The sequence below is a fragment of the Electrona antarctica genome (genome assembly GCF_951216825.1).
Source record: "Electrona antarctica genome assembly, chromosome: 2".
Lineage (NCBI taxonomy): Eukaryota > Metazoa > Chordata > Actinopteri > Myctophiformes > Myctophidae > Electrona > Electrona antarctica.
In genome coordinates, this window is record NC_136807.1 from 41,504,784 (window position 1) to 41,522,005 (window position 17,222).

General features: G+C 41.9%; 1 protein-coding gene across 2 annotated transcripts in view; it reads right to left on the bottom strand.

Moving 5' to 3' along the window:
• LOC306939852 (disco-interacting protein 2 homolog B-A) overlaps window positions 1–16,712 on the bottom strand; it is a 109,948-nt gene extending 93,236 nt beyond the window's left edge. Inside the window, exons 1-4 of one of the 2 annotated variants that reach the window (XM_079524610.1) lie at window positions 16,586–16,712; window positions 14,477–14,685; window positions 14,281–14,385; window positions 10,366–12,020 (exon numbers count right to left, since the gene is read on the bottom strand). In XM_079524610.1, the coding sequence (XP_079380736.1) occupies window positions 11,385–12,020; window positions 14,281–14,385; window positions 14,477–14,605 (870 nt within the window). In that variant the 5' untranslated portion in view covers window positions 14,606–14,685; window positions 16,586–16,712 and the 3' untranslated portion in view covers window positions 10,366–11,384. Of the gene's footprint in view, window positions 1–1,492; window positions 12,021–14,280; window positions 14,386–14,476; window positions 14,686–16,585 lie in introns of those variants that run through there. The other variant, XM_079524611.1, reaches the window with a different exon arrangement.
• Between the last annotated feature and the right edge of the window lie 510 nt (window positions 16,713–17,222).

Here is a 17,222-nt window from a genome sequence, read left to right on the forward strand (position 1 = left end):
GAATGTGCCACAAACAAAACCAAGCCAATAACCTGGGAGATGACAGATACTAACCAAGGCCTCTAAAGCCTTTTTTTTCAAAAGGAGACACATATAGCCTCATTATATAATTTCTGAAATGTCACCTATAGCTGGTAAAAAAATAAAAATAAAGATCACAGCCTGATCACACCATACTATTGAATCCCAAGCACGTTTACACATAAACAGCTCGACTCTCAAACGAAACTGCTAAGCTTGCGCGCAGATGTTAAGGAGCGGGAGAGTATCTTTTCCATGTGTTTCGCGCGAGCGGACATGGTTTTGAGGTTAGGTTTAGGCATAATTTCTGTGAGGTTAGGGTTAAGGTTAGGGTTTGGCATAGTGTTTGTGAGGTTAGGGTTTAACTTCACTTCACTAATTTTAGTGAAGTTAAATGTTAAAGTTTAGACGCAATTAAGGCGAACCCGTTAAGGAACAATGTCATAAACTCACTCCTTGAAAAGCTGCCATTATATTTAATTTCATAAAACTGGTGTCTAAATTAATAATGTCAATAAATGAAATATGCACGTTGTTTTACGTCAGAGAAGTAAGCAGAGGGGATGCTAAAGCGCTGCGGTTAGCAGGGATGGGGATCTGCCCCCGGGTGTCCATAAAGCTCAGAGATGGAGACGAGGCCAACAAATCATCAATTATTCACTAAACAGACGCATGTTGCGCTGCTGCCTGTTGTTCAAGCTGTAAGCCATCGGCAGGAGGAGCAGTGAGCACTGCATGTTCATGATTCACATGTATGTCATTATCCCAAATCCATGAACACTTTCTTCTGCATGTCCTCGGGAAAGGTCATGATTCATCACTAAGGGAAAGGATGGGCTATTACACCTGGTCAAACAAACACTGTCAGACAGCTAATGAGCCCCAAAATCTTAATCATGTTTCTTGCATTGAATATGCCCCAACAAGGGAGAACATTGCCTCAGTTTGTTGTGAGTATGCCGTCAACGTGTGGCGGGCAAGGTGCCCCGACAATATGGCTTGTTAACAGGCAACATGAGCGGTTTGTTCGGCTGAGTCACCCGTGTGGCTCAAACCTGTGTCTGCAGGCAGAAGAAGTCTACAGTGACAGGTTGAAACAATAACTGTGCCCCGATTACTCACTGAAGCAGTCAGTGAGTCACCGCCGAGGGAGACGTTAGTACTGTTTCACAAGACGGAGTGCTAGATGAGTAGTAGACAAGACAATAAGATGAACACACGGCACACCAACGGAAGCATCATGGTTAATACAAATAAAGTGCCTTTTTTACAATTTTCATATTTAGGGTAATAATTTAAAATGTGTTATTATCAGTTGGGTGGAATACATGCATCAGTAATTCCATAAAACCAATAGAAGCTACACAAAAAGATCCACACCCACAAACAGCAATGAATGTGCGCGCGCGAGACACACACACACACACACACACACACACACCTGAAACCCAAGACAAGGGAGAGAGTTTACCTGTCCACAGCCAGGAGCGTTGCACACAAAAGGCCGGTCATCCCCCATTTTGGCAAAGAGCTTGCAATGTAACTGTGGGAAAGGAGAAGAGGAAAACATTGTTGTGGCCTTTCTTGATTTGTGAATTGGCGAGTCCTGAGCACAACAAAGCATGGATGGTGAGGTCCGTTGTCAAGGCAGGAAGCAGAATGCCATTTAAAAATAACCCTGGCAAGTAGGAAAACACACACAGAGGCAGCAAGATGAAGTTTCCCTGGTGAGATTTCCTTCACACAGGGGGCTTCTGGCTGGCCAATGACAAAACTGCTCACAGAGAGAGGTATACAGTATTATCTACCGTTTACACCAAGATATCTGCCTTCTTTCCGCCTCTCACTCTTCTCACTCCCTCCCTCTCCCATCGCCATCACCACTCCCTCTTCACCTCCACTTCTCTCCCGATTTCTTTCTGAATAATGTCTCTTTACAGACTTTACAGTCAAATAGAAGCCTTGCATGATCAACAACAACTAAATTTCATGTTGTGATGCATTTCTTTCCTGTAAATTGGTTCTCGTCAGCGACAGCGTTGTGTGATCAGTGAGGTTAGTGTGTGTGTGTGTGTGTGTGGGGGGGGGGGGGGGGGGGGGGTTTACACAAATGGCAAGAAATTCCAAATCAAACCTTTTTTCATCAGAAGTAAAGGTATTCCAAATAAAATGGACTCCATTTATTATTTTGTTGTGCAGAATCCCTGGCCTACAAAGTTACACATTAGGCCTACAGAAAAATAACTCATCTCAAGTGACCATAAGTATTAGCAATCACTTTGTATTACCAAAGCCTCTGCTCATAAAAAGATGCAAATTAACAAGACCATTACGACATAATCTTAAATTAAAGTCTAATGATTTAATAAGATGGAGCTTGATATTTCCGGGTGGTGGGCACCAAATACCACATTAACATTTTTGGAAAGTGTCCAAAAGATGGACAATAAAGAAATCCATTAACATAAATCTGATTTTACGCTTTAGAATCCTAAACCTTCCCACTGCACTAGTACAAACCAAACACATGCATACGTACACATTCACCCACCCACCCCCAGTCTTTCAGAGTACATGCTATTGACAGGAGTCAAATATGCACACGCCACTGTTTGGTTTCTCCTCCCCCTGTGACTGAAGCTGAAGTGACAAACTAAAGCTGTGCAAGCCTTGCTACGTCTCCGTCTGTCAGCTGTCTCTATGGAGGAACTCTTCCAGACACCCCCCCCCCCCCCACCCCCCAACACCACACACAAACTCCCCCTCTCCTACACAGCTGAACAACACTCCATGTAAATACAGTTTGGGATTGGAACTTAAGTTTTTTAAATTGGTCATTAAAGTTAAATCAGGCGATATGTGGTGTCTGTGTAGGCATTAATGTTTCAGCACTCCCAACTGGCTCAGTGACGTCTGGCAACTATTACACAACTCCGTCAGACCACTGAAACGACATCACCGACGTATAACCAACATCAATCTGTATCCTCTCACTATGTACACAATCACACATTTCTACAAACAAACCAAAGACCTAATTTAATATAAAAAATCCATTCCCACAATAGAATACACAAAACAGTATCATTCACATACAAATTAGTGTTAGCCAATTGTTTTTTTTTTTTTTTTTACATTTGATAGTTTCAAGTGAAGACGGACAGGAAAGAGGGAGAGAGACGGGGAGAGATTATTTGCCCCCGACTGGAGGGGGCAAATAATGTTGTTTGATGAAATTGTAAACTTAAAGTATTGCAATCCAATTCAAGTGAGATTTGTGTCTAGTTATTGTATAATAGCTTCTGCTCTGCCGACAGTGCCTGCTGTGTTGTGGGGTAGCTGTGGAAAGCCTTATCCAGTCTAAAGCCCGCCACACACAGCGACTAGTCGCTGTCCGTCTCTCACTTTTGAAAAAAATCACACCCGTGTGAACTGAGTGGTGTAAGGTCTTATATAGACTGATCAGCTGTGGTCTGACGTAATGTCTGACGTAATGAAATCACACCCGGGTGAACTGGGTGACCATAGAAACCATGCTCATTTTTTGGTACGAACAGACAGACACGTAAACTAACAAAGCCAGTTGTAGGAGTGGTTTACACCACTCAAAAAATAATCAGACCTGTCTGAAGTGAGTGGTGCAACATTGCACCAACAGGGACGGACAAAGATGGGCATTGGAGTGGCTGGACCCTATGGTTGCACCACTCAAAAATTGCACACTGCGCGACTGAGGGGAGCCCTGAAATTGTGTCTAGCCCGTGGGCCCACTACTGTAAATCCGGCCCTGGACACGCTGATGCTGCATTACAACCTGTATGTGGCATGTGCCTGGCCCACTAGGCCAGCGGGCACCCCATGTTAGCCCATTAACCAGATACAGTTTGTAGTATTCAATTAATGATCACACAGCTGTTCACCTACACCACACCCATTATATGGATTGAGGGGCATCTAGGCAACATTGAGTGGGACAGATTATTCATTATGTTGGCAAGGCCTGAATGTTTGAATGCTTTCCAGTGTTGAAGTCAGTGTATTTTCCTCCATCCCCTCTCCTCTTCTCTGCTGACGACAGTTACCCTGAGCCAACACATGATTTCTAACGCCTTGTGCCGGAGCAGGACTGGCATATCATACCGTTAAATTATACTTGGTTGTACATGAACCTTTCACTTCATAAAAATGATGTAATTTTGGCTAAAGAAGAGTTGACGTGGCTCGCATCAACACTTTGTTCTGAAAATATGCCCATTTATGAACACACTAAGTGTGTGTGAGTGTGTCCAAGTATAATTTAAGCGTTAGGCTTATAACAAGGCCTTGCCGTTGCATATCCCTCAGCTCCATTGCTTGAAGAAAATGGGACCGCATCTTGTTTGCCCATAAAACACCCATTCAGATCAAAAGGCTGGTAGATTGTAGTATTTTGATTCCTTGTAGACGTCACAAGCTCCGGGGCAAGGCAACGAACACAGGCCGATGACTTAGCTCTCTCACACAGTGTTCCCAATCTGCTGAGTGTATTTGGCAGAGATGGTGTCTGTAAACGAGATAGTCCAGCCACCTCGTTATACCGAGGGTGTGGACCGCATATGGAAATGGTCACATCTGGCGTGAAAACAGACTTTAGAGTTTACATCTCAACAAAGTAACACTAGAACATTAACTGGCCTTGCAGGCCCTGATCTTAAAAACAGAATTAGACTTTCAGTCAAGTCTACCACGCATACCAGATGACAGAAGAAATGGAAATTGCCACTGATTTGTGTCACTGACTTGAGTTGGCTTAGCAATATTATTAATCTATAGAAACAGATGACACACTGAGGGAAGACAACACAATCTTAAAATCACAGAGATTGTAATTCACTAAATTCCACATCTAAAAAGATAGACGTTTTCCTGTACTCGATCAGATATCCAGACAGACACTAAAATGAAATCAACCTATTTATGCTTCCATTCATCCAAGTTGCCCCAATTACAGTCCCTCTCATTGAGTTGCCGGCAAAGTCGCCTGGTTAACTTGGATTTCGCCTACTCAGCAGGTGTAGGGGAACGGGTCCTAGCTATAATCAGCCACAGCCCTCCAGTGTTTGATGCAGCCTGCTAGGAAACTGACTAAACAAACTGTATTAATAGCTCCGGCTGCAGCCGAGACTCTGGAATCCGAGGCTTGAATTGCCAGAGGGTAGGGGAGACCCCACAAAAAAGAGGAAGGGAGGGGGAGGCCGGGAGGGAGGGTGTGTGTGTGTGTGTGTGTGTGTGTAAAGAAAGAGAGAAGAGAAGAGAATGAGGTGGTCAGCGATTGGTTCGCTGCAGGATCAAGGGTATTTGGTTGATCACAGGTGGGGTACTGGTAAATGTGCAATGTGAGTGTTAGAGATGAGAGAACTAGGCTGCAACTGGCTCAGACAACAGCCAATATGTATTTATGTAAGCAAAGTGAACCTGAGAATTGGTAAATGGAACAAATGAAATCCTATATCCATGTCTGCATAACTACCGAGGCCAGAACGCTAAATCCACACAGAGCCAACAGACAATACAGGACAATAAACCTCTGAAATGAAATTGGAAACACTCTCGACATCAATTTCAACTTATGATTCAACAACTTTTAAAAGGCAACTAACTGCCAAGGGGTTTTGGTACTACGACTACAATTCAAACAAACCATGATACTTGATCTTTGTGGCGTCAACAAAAGTACAGTCAACATTGCCTCTAGAGTCTAGACCAAACAATAAAAGGAAAAATTAAATAAATATAACAATTCAGTGTTATATCGTAATGCCACACGGTATGGCCCATACCAGACAAACACTGGTGAGGTGAGGCTATAACTTCATAACAACTCAATTTATGATGAATTCCTGTTCTGTCCTTTGTCTATATAGAAGTGTCTATTTGTACGTCTCTAAATGTTTTTGATGATTTGAACATGGTGGACCCTATTGGAAACAAGTGTAATGCTTAATTGGGTCGTCCACTCACAGTTAACAGCCTTTGTATTGAGTTTGTGCTTGAAATGTACTGTAATTCTGCAAACTGTTAATACATTTTTCAATCAATCAATCAATCAATTGTAGGCCAAAATATTGCAGGATTAGGACCTACAGTAAATGCTCAATAGCTCAATGTTCTTTAATCTGGATGTGATCATTATTTTTGAGAGAATATATACAGCCTATAGGTTACATAAAATAAAATGTTGAATTGCAAATCATGCAAATCACTTTCAATTGCTTTGAATACATCAAGATGTTTGGTTTTACAAAACAGGCTCCAGTTGTCTCTAGTGTGTTACACACAGACAGGACTATGTGATGGAATGAGCTTCAAGTCTGCCAAAAACATGACCTACATTCTTGATGAAGGTGTTGACAAGCATGGGGATGCAGAACGTGGTGTGTTCTCGAGATCACATTGCAGTATTATGAATATCAATATTATATGAGCTTTCCAAAGAAATACTTCTGAGGCTTTGGCTTGGAAAACAAAGTAAATCACAACTGCGTACAACAATCTCTTTTTGCAGTTACATAAGTAGTAAATGATTTAGGAAATGTCGATGTTGATACTAAACTCTTCAAACCGGGCTAACAACGTTAGCTGGCTGGAAAAGTTTGTCTTTTTTAGCCCCCTCCATTACCTTCTGGGCTGGCTGCGCACGGACAAACTAAAGGACCTGCCTGTTCCCGTACAAGACCGCCTATCCTTTTCAGCAATTGGTTTAGGAGCATGTCAATCAACGGCATCTAATTCGCGCAAAGCTTCGGAGGCCGTCAATAACATACACTAGTACGATCCGATTGGTTGAAAACCGAAATCAACTTTTTGCATCTATGAAACTGATATATAGCTAGCTGTGGTAGCTAACGTTAACAACAGGCCGCTATGGAACGAACACACTGGGGCAAGTCGTGACTCCGTCCCACACCGCTCTCATCGTGCAACGCCAAACATCCGCCAGCGACTCCAAATCACCACGATGACAACAAAAACACGCAAATGTACACATAGCCATCGTTGACAAGAACTATACGTCTTCACTACTAGTGTCACGGACAACGTGAGAGATCACGAAAAGTAGCAAAAAGCTCTCGAGCTAGTAGTAGTTGGGTTAGCAGGCTGACACTTGGAGTGCGAAGCGAGACGTTGGTGTCGTTAGCTACCACAACAGTTTTGGCAATTATTTGAACGTTGATGTTTCATGGCAAACAATACTAGAACCGGTGCTCTGACCATTAATGTGTCATAGTTTAGCGCGAAATCAACACGCGTGGCACATTTACATGATAATAAATTGTTTACAAACTCACCTTTGCGCCCCTCTCTCACACACACACTCTCTCTGGCTCCCTCTCTCCTCTCTTGGAATTTGACACTCCCCTCCACCTCCTCGAAACATCGCGAGGCTGCACGTCAGGCCTACCAGACCTCTCCGGCTATAGGATCGCCAACCAATTGGCTAATTGGTTGTCAGGCAACCGTTGGCTAGTACCATGCTGGATGGATGGCTATACATTTTTAAATTATAAATTATAGGATTTTCTCTTTATGCCCATTATGCTTTTGATGGTTAACAGTTGGTTACGGGATATTATTGGCATGGGCAAATGTAATTTTGATTATGGCTGCACATCCTGATACAGCATAAGATCCTTATTAAGATTAATTAGTTAACTAACTAACCTAATTAGTTAGGTTGATCCTCAGTAAAACTCCATCCCAGAAGACATTTGTCCCTGCTTTATTATCCTCAAGTTACTCAGAGTAGGCAACCCACAGCGCCTAGACTAGAGCACCCTAGTGTCGCCAACATCTCATCAGCCATCTTCCCCACTGTCCCTAAACCCCCAAGAGACAGTGGGGTCTGTAGCATGCCACTTGGGACACAGGCCGGGGTCTGATCAGCCTGGGTCGGGTCGCCTGGAGGAGGGTGTCTGTTGTGAGAACCAGAATTTAAATTGATAATAGTGATGATGTGTCCAAGTTTGTGCATCAGTAGATGTAGGCGAGTATAACATACACAGGCCTATTAAAATGTATATAATGGTCCACAGGATTGTAAATAAAGTGGTACCCAAAATAAAATATCTAGTCAATTACTCTAAGGTTAGTGATATGAGGGAGATGGAGATCCACACTACCCAACTACCCACAAATCCTGCTCATTGTCCATCCTAAGCCAGAATATGGTGAAATATGCACAGAGAGACTACATATGTCCCACCACACCAGAATTCACTATAGTAGGAAAAAAGAAAGGTCAGTGTAGAGGGGGCAAATTCGGCCACAACGGCTCCTCTGAACGAACACGTGGGGGTGTTGAATCGGTAGAGTGGTGGCATTGGTTCGACCTCCTGTTAGTCTGACCATTACTAACACTAAGCCCAAACCCTAACCTCACAGGAAGCCACGGGTGATTGGTAACCCGCAGCACAGGTTGGACCAACAGGAGGTCTGACTTAAGGGCAGTCCCTGTTGAATCCACAGGGGTCTTGCTGTGGCGTTACTGGCGTAGGGTTCAGGTCAGCGGAAGTTCGGCAGTCCTGTTGGAGGGAGGGGGCAGGGCTGGGCAGGACCAGGAGGCCTGCCCAAATGGCCTGGTCCAAATCCAGCTGAACCGGCTTCAGGGCAGCAATCCACCGAAATGTGCCGTCTAAACTCTTCAGTGGGACACGTAACAATGCATTTACTACTACGGTTAGTCAGACCACAGAATCATCTGATATTTTTAATATTAATTTTAAATAAAAACTTTTGAGTCCAGAATAGCATAGGGCATTAAGCATTGCACAAGTGTAAGAAACCATTGGTGACAATATTACACAGTAAAAACTTTAGTGTTACTTCAGCCATTTGTGAGTTACATACTGAAAATGTTACAGATCAGGTTCACATAATCATGGACCAATGTCCAATGCTAAGCATATGGAGAATTATTGTGACTGCATGATGAGTGCCATTATTGTGATATGCATGCATTTCACAACATATAATCACATTTCTCTACCTCCTTTCAATCCTTATCTACATAACTGCTGATATCACAATTTACACAATGTTGAAATGATAGAATGAACAATGGAAGCGAGAGAGGGGCCAGTGTTTAGTTTCCTTCCTGAAATGTTCACCCTCGTCCCTCTCCCTGGACGCGAACGTCCTGTCTGTGAAGCAATGTATTGCAAATTCCCAGAAACAATGACCGACATGGAACTAACAGCGGATCGAAAACCTAAGAACTTGTTGTGATGTTTGGGAACATGGATGACAATAGAGAACTGTGTGTGTGTGTGTGTGTGTGTGTGTGTGTGTGTGTGTGTGTATATATATATATATAGTGTCTAAATAATTAATTTTCCTTTGACTGGTCACATTGAATAGCAGGATATCGAAGACATGCAGTTCTGTGATATAAGACTCCAAGAATAGGAACCAGAGGGACCTCTTCTGGACAGTCCGAGTACTGAATATGTTCAAGTGAAAGATTTCTTTACCCCTCAGAATAGTATTAGCTAAATCAGGGGTGCCCAAAAGGTAGATCGCGATCTACCAGTAGATCACAAAGGCTGGTAGATCACATGAAATGCCCCTAAAGAGTATTTCATTTAAAAAAAAAAAAAAAGATTAAAAAAAACATTTCTCCCCCTCTATTTCCCCATTCCAAGTGCATTTGTCTTATACTGTACAGAATGTAACACAAACTCTACTATTCCGAAGCCCCCTCAGGTACATATTTAAACTATTTTCAGCAATGGTATAATTGATTTGGTGGGTAGATCTTGCCAAGCTGGTCATTTTGAAAGTAGCTCTCAAGTCAAAAAGTGTGGGCACCCCTGAGCTAAATAATACAACCAGTATTTTTATTTGACCTTCTATATTTTGAGCTTTAGACAATGTTCTTGAATGGTTAGCTAGATATTATTTCATGAGTGCTATACCTGGAATGGCTTCTGTGGCTAAAAGTACAGGTGTATTTGATTGGTTGATTTGATAACATCAAAACAGCAGCAAAATAACACTTCCCAACATAGTCAAGTAGCATCACAGAGGATAAAAACACAATAAAGCCCAAAGGCTTATGTGGTTATATGTAACTAACTATTTCACACGTCAGCCAAAATATGTAAAACTCACGTTCAGCTGTGGTATCGGTCCTTACATCAAAGCTCAGAATACCTGTGAGGAGAAAATACAATGCAGACTAGAGCATATAGTACAACTTCAAAAAGTTATTTTGGCTCATGATGATTTTTAGATTCTAAACATTTTATAAACATAACATAATTACAAGATTGTCTGTTACAATAAATCAAATAAAGAAGAAACAAGTGGAATAGAAAGGCGTTTACTTTTGTTAACATACAAAAAAAAAAGCACTTTGCAGGTGCCCAGAAATTGGTGTCACTCACACTAGTACAATGTAGGAAAGCTATATTTACACATTGGCAGAAGCAGCAAAATCAAGCACAAAATGGTTTAATCTAATGGCATGAGTATATTTGTAAATATTTATTTAAAATATATCTTTGAAAGAAAAATGTATAAGTCATGGGGCTATTTCACCGATTTAACATTTAAAAGTTTGGCCTCAAAATATTACTTTTCCGAATTTTGACCACTCTTGAACATCTTGATGAAAACAAATTATGAAAAGAAATATATACACTGAAACAATTGGCTCTTTCTTAGAAAGCTGTGTAAATGCCAACTTGTTAATGTATATTTCAAATACGTACTGTAACAATCAAACACTATCTCACATCTATGATAGGCAGATTCACTGAGAAATGCATGAGAATGATGGTGGCAAATCTTTTTTTTTTCCAGTGTTGTACATTTTAAGATGGCAATATGGAAACATTAGCTGGCACAATTACCTACATTATTTGACTGACAATGAACAATGGTTCTGTAATTGATCATTTTGTATATTATATAGATATTTAATATCTTTTTTTCCCCAGGTCAAACACTGGTCTTCCTTTTACTTTCACTTAAACACTGGTCCTACCTGATGCAATCTATTCTGTTAAAAATGGCATTTGTCTTAGGGTTACAAGATCAATTGTACATTGTGAATTCAGTAGGAAATCAAACAATAATCAGTCATAATTACATACAAACACCCATGCACGCACGGCACATAACATCCATTCATTAAGCATTACTTAGGGTTCTGCCTTCTCTGCCAGCATTACTGGACAGCTTGTATCATCAGACATTGTCTGAACAATATGAGTCTAACTCCATGGAGAGAGACTTTCCTGTGAATAAATGCAATGTCATAAGCTATTTAATAATCAGCTAATGATAACTATGAATGTATCCACCAAGTCAGTCCCACCAACTTAGTCTCTCAGCAGTAGATAGTCTTTGACAGACTCTGGTAAAGGCAGCTCTTTGACTGCAGTGGGGAGAAACTGCACTCCAAGACTCTGGCGGACAGCACAACGTGCCAGAGAGCGGAGTGTGGGGGCCTCCGCAACCATGCTGGTTAGCTTTGCCAATAACTGGGGGTCTTTACTCAGCTCCCTTGGCAGAGTACCATCGGCCCTTCGGATCTCAAACCGGCCAGCTGCCCGGCACAGCAGCTCCAAGCACTCTTCCTCCTGCTCAGAGCCCAGACCCCGGGCCAATAGGGCCACCAGTCGGGAAATAGGCGTCTGGCCCTTCAGGTTGGTCACGTGGACTTGGGCCCCGTACTCCAATAGCACCTTGACACTCTCTAGGTTGCCCTTCATTGCGGCCCAACTCAGCGGTGTGTCATTGTTGTAGTCACGGTTGTTGGGGCAGGCTCCGCTCTCCAGTAGGGCCCTCACACACTCTGGGTTGTCTTTGAATGCAGCCCAGTGTAGTGGAGTGTCCTTGTTGCCATCCAGGGCATCAGCCAGGGCTCCATACTCCAACAGCAGCTCCACACATCCCTCATCCTTCTCTGCTGCATAGTGCAGTGCTGTGCGGTTGTAGCCATCCAAAGCATTCACCTGACAAACACATTCAGTTTAATGAAGCAATAAGCATCACTATGATTTATAGTCAATTATACAGCAAGTAATTTCAATCTTTTACTTCACGTACTTAAAGTTTGATGAATTCATTTCTCTGCCTAGAATTACCACTTGTTGATCCATCTTGTTTTCCTTATTTTTTTACTCACGTGGGTAATTGCTAATTGGATGACTTAGGTCAGTCTCACCTGTACTTCAGTAGACTGTGCGATTGGGAGGTGGAAAGTTGCATAATTCTTGCATTTGCGTTCACACTGCACTGTCAACCGCAGCAGGGAACTTTATCAATGTGTTCAATTCATAAACTACACAGTGAAATCTATGGTGTTAAAATTATACTTCGATTAATAGTTAGGACATAAAGTGAGGGTAACATGGATGCAGTGCGTCGCTGTCGGGGACTGGATGTTACTGTGTGTATGCGCAAACGCACGCATGCACTGTTCTTTTGGACATGTCTCCGTTGTGCCTCCACCACAACGGACACAGCAGCGCAAAATTAAACCGATGTTTACCATATGTACTCCCATTGATGATCATATCAATTATGCATAAAAGCATATGCCATGTTAGTTAGTTACATACAGTAGGTCATGCCGAGCTAAACATGATTGTTTAATTTAAGTAGATTTAAACAAGATGAAGAAAGACCCACTGCCCACACACAGTGACAGCGCTCCATGTTTACGCACGACAGACAAAATATTCAGACAGAATATTCTGTACACTGGACTGCAATGTTTTTATATTTCGATGAGGGCTTTGGTCTCCTCATTCAACCACGTCTAGCTATGGTAATGGGACATATTTGCTCTGTTCTGTCTCCAACTGTGTTTATTCCTCATTCATCCGCCACATTGTTTGCTTCTTTTTTTTTATTATGCGGATTGCATTCACACCTGCAGTGAATCGAAGTCAGGTGCGCTTGGAAGCTAAGCAAAACCCCTGTTCTTTGGCCAACAAGAATGCGATCGTTTGATCCGTACCAGAATTCGAATGAGCCTTCACACCTGCTAAACGAAGCGCACTTTCCGTCAATACGCAGCAGGATTCTTTTTTTAAATCGCAGTATAACATCCTGGTGTGAAGGCGACCTGACTCCCATTGTTCAAAGATGCATGCAAGACAATCCCTCCCACAACAAACAGCCAATGATGAGATAAGACGAACTTAAGAAACATATGCATCTCCATTATCCCACAGAGAACAATAGACAGGTATTTACCCTCTTTTTTTGAGAGAGAGAGAGAGAGAGAGAGAGAGAGAGAGAGAGAGAGAGAGAGAGAGAGAGAGAGAGAGAGAGAGAGAGAGAGAGAGAGAGAGAGAGAGAGAGAGAGAGAGAGAGAGAGAGAGAGAGAGAGAGAGAGAGAGAGAGAGAGAGAGAGAGAGAGAGAGAGAGAGAGAGAGAGAGAGAGAGAGAGAGAGAGAGAGAGAGAGAGAGAGAGACACACACACACACACACAATTTTAGAAATTCAGAATAAGGACGCTAGTGGTGTTCATGTGGTTATTAAAATTGTACTGGGCAAATTCAGTCAAATCAAATGGTCCATCAAGTAACTGGACATAAAGTTGGCATGCTTTTACAATAATAAATTGCATCACGATGCTTGTAGACATAGACCTGGTGTCCCAAAATTGGGATGCTGCATTGAAAGTGGTTAAATGTCTAGATAAGGGGCCTTGCGGTCCAGGCACATACCGTACCATATATAGGGCTGTATTTTGTGTGTCTTAAGTACCAGGTCTTATTACTTAACTTAAGACCCACTCAGAATAGCCAAATGGCATTGATCACGCCTCCAGGTCTTAAGTTATGTAATAAGACCTGGTACTTAAGACACGCAAAATACAGCCCATAGTCTCTAAGCCTGATCAAATCCCGATCCCGGCAACATTTGCTCTGTGTACTATCAATAATGTCAGAAAAGCCCCCAAAAAATATCTTGAAAAAAATAAAATGCCTAAATAAGTAGTAGGGGTGCAACACTTAATCGAACGGAGTGATTAATTCAATGGAGAAATATATTTTTTTGTATGACAAATATATATATATATATATATATATATAATAGGGCTTGAGTGGTTAATTAGACTAATCGATTTTGTCCATTATACAAAACGTATATTTTCCCACACTGATAAATTGATACAATTTCTTTTTTGATAATCGATAGATGCGGCAGCCCTAAGAAATAGTATTATTCTTCATTGCGAACCAGTGGTACTGCCTTACCTCAGCTCCCTTCTCCAGCAGCAACTCCACACAGTCAGCATCAGCCACCATACAGGCGCAGTGCAGAGGCTTTAGCGTCCCATGCATACGGTTTACATCTGCACCCTGCACAGCAGCAAGAGAAACTGTTATTACAACTGATAAGATAACATGGACAAACCCTACAAAGTTGAAGTACAGCGAAAAGTAGGCCAACCTTACGAATGAGATCCTCCACGTTGTCGTGTGGAAACGATCGAATGGCTGCAATGGTGCGGATGAGCCGCTCGGACAGGGAGTATTTGCTTTGAATGCTTTGCATGATGTACCACATAGTAGAGCTCATATGGAACAGAAGAGCATGGCACCCAGGCAGGGGTGCCAACGACAACTCGCTGAATCACCTCTTATGTTTGGGTTGAAATGCTGTAAGATATAAAGTAGATTATTGAAATCTGTAGTTGGTGCCAGTATATCACAAAATGAAAAAAGGAAAGACAAAAGGAAAGACAGAGCATTTAACTGTACTGTGTGTGCAAATAAGAACAAGCTAAATGCTTGTCCGTAAATACTTTTACCAGATTTTGCAAAGTGATTCTGCTTTTTTCTTTTAAAAGCTATAATAACCAATCTAACCAATAAGTCGATTTAGTAACTGCACAACGGCAATGCAATTTCGTTCTCTTTGGACTTCAGCTTGAAGGGAAATATTGTTTTCTGCATTCATTGTTCAGAGCCAATACTAAAACACAGCATCTGTGTGGAATGGAACACTTGTTTTCCTCAGTTGTAATTAGTCACTCAACTGCATTTCTTGGGGTTTCTATGAGAACATACATGACTGGCAAAACTGGCATAGACCGACATCAGTATACCGTTTGTTTGGTTATATACAGTATATATCTTTTTTTAACGCTCAGCTGAAGATGTAACCCTCCCCAGTGTACTGTAATGCATACAAATGCAACAGTATATATATATATATATATCTTATGATTCCAATTATCTTGATTAGTCCTTGATTTATTTACAAATAAAAACTCCATGAAAAAGGAAACATTCATGTTCATTTGCATTATAAAAAGGCACTAAAGTCCCTGTAGAGTGCAATAACATCAATCTTTGCTTTATAGCGTGTGCCAACGTGTACGTCACCAAGAGGGGGGCGGCGTCTAAAAAGCTAGGGACGGCCCTCTCGTGGGCATTAAATTCTAGCCCGCATCACTCAGAATGGAGTGACGGTGGTATGTTTTTGTAAATATTGAGCTCGTTCTTGGCGACAACATAGTGAACCAACACCAGGATGGATAGAAAGAACGTCGGGCCAAAATACATTACAAGGACAAGGAAAATGTTGTGAACAAACACGGCTGTGCTTAGATACTTTGTTGAACGTTATGTCTCTGCGCCCGTGCGCCGATCCAAGCCATTCTACGTCTTTTTGTAAACTTGTCAATCTGGGTTCCTTGATACTGTCTCCATGCTGGAAAGCTGAAAATCTAATTCCGTTTTCTGGCTCATTCCCTCGACGTGACCTGCTGTGGCACTTATTTACTGAGCAAGTCTGCACCATTGTGAGGTCAGTTTAAAAAAAGAACGTATACAAGCACACCTGATGGTCGCTCAATGTAAACAAACCAGACAAGCCAGCAAGTATGGCGGCCGCTACCACGTGACACATATGTTGACGCCCTCTCCAGGAGATTTTGTTACACCCTATAAGAGTCTTGGCAAAATAAAAACAAATTCAGCAAACAAATAGAAACTCCTTGCAAAGCAATCTAGTATAAACAGATGACCTACTGGTTTAGCTTGCCTTAGCCTTGGGTCAATTGGACTGTCGTAGATTTCTCTTTTGACAGTCTTGAGCGGAGCTCTTGTAGCAGAAATGTAGCTAGTACTGACAATGACAGCTAGCCTAGCGTGCTAGCTGGCTCTGGGTAAAACCAACATGCTCCAGGAACATAAGGAGAGGCCCACTTCATGCAAAACATTTTACGCCAGTAGTACGGTGCAGCTGGCAAAACGACGTGTCCGTCTTTATGATATAATAACTTTATCAACGTAATTATATAAAAGCCTTTTATATGCCACTTGGCAAACAAGACGACGACGGGCAAGTGAATAAAAACCAATGACAACTCAAGCTTTATTTTAATCAGCTAGCAAGCTAGCTAGCGATGCACTGCCTAAACGAAATCGTAATAAAAAAAATCGAAACAATTGCAGCAAATACTTTTGAATATGAGCCAAGTTCTAGGTGGATTCTATGATCGTGATATTAGCCATTAGCAAACGCACTACTTCCATAAAAGCGACTACATACCGTGATATTAGGCGGTGTGAACTTGAAGCTCTGGCGTAGGCGTTTTCCTGCTGCTTAGTGCTTACTGCCTATGCTTACTGCGTGCCTTTTGACATAAACACTGCAACGTCATCGGTATTGACCACGCCCTCCAACTTGGTTGGAACAAAAACAAATGTACTTCTGCTCTGCTCACAGAATCTAACCACAATCAGAGCTATTATATTATTATAATTTGGTTAAAGGAGAATTCCATACTAGAAGGCTTTCTTACCTTTATTTGTAGTTGTTACGTCCCCACCAAAGAGGTCCAGGTGTTATTTTGTGCAAAAGTGCATTATTGGCTATTTCCCCTACCATAAGCCCTAAACGGGGGTTGGGTTTTTGTGTTAATTCGCTAATTTCCATCGAAATAAGTAGTATATTATGAAGAGAGGATATATACAAAAAAATTGAGCTATGGAAATAAGCGAATTAGCATCAATGCAATTCATTGAGGGCTTATGGTAGGGGAAATAGCCAATAATGCGCTTTTGCACAAAATAACACCTGGACCTCTCTGGTGGGGACGTGACAACTACAAATAAGGTAATAGTATGGAATTCTCCTAACAAAAGCCCTGATTAATAGCTGGAACTGTGTTTTGTCTGCCTGCCTG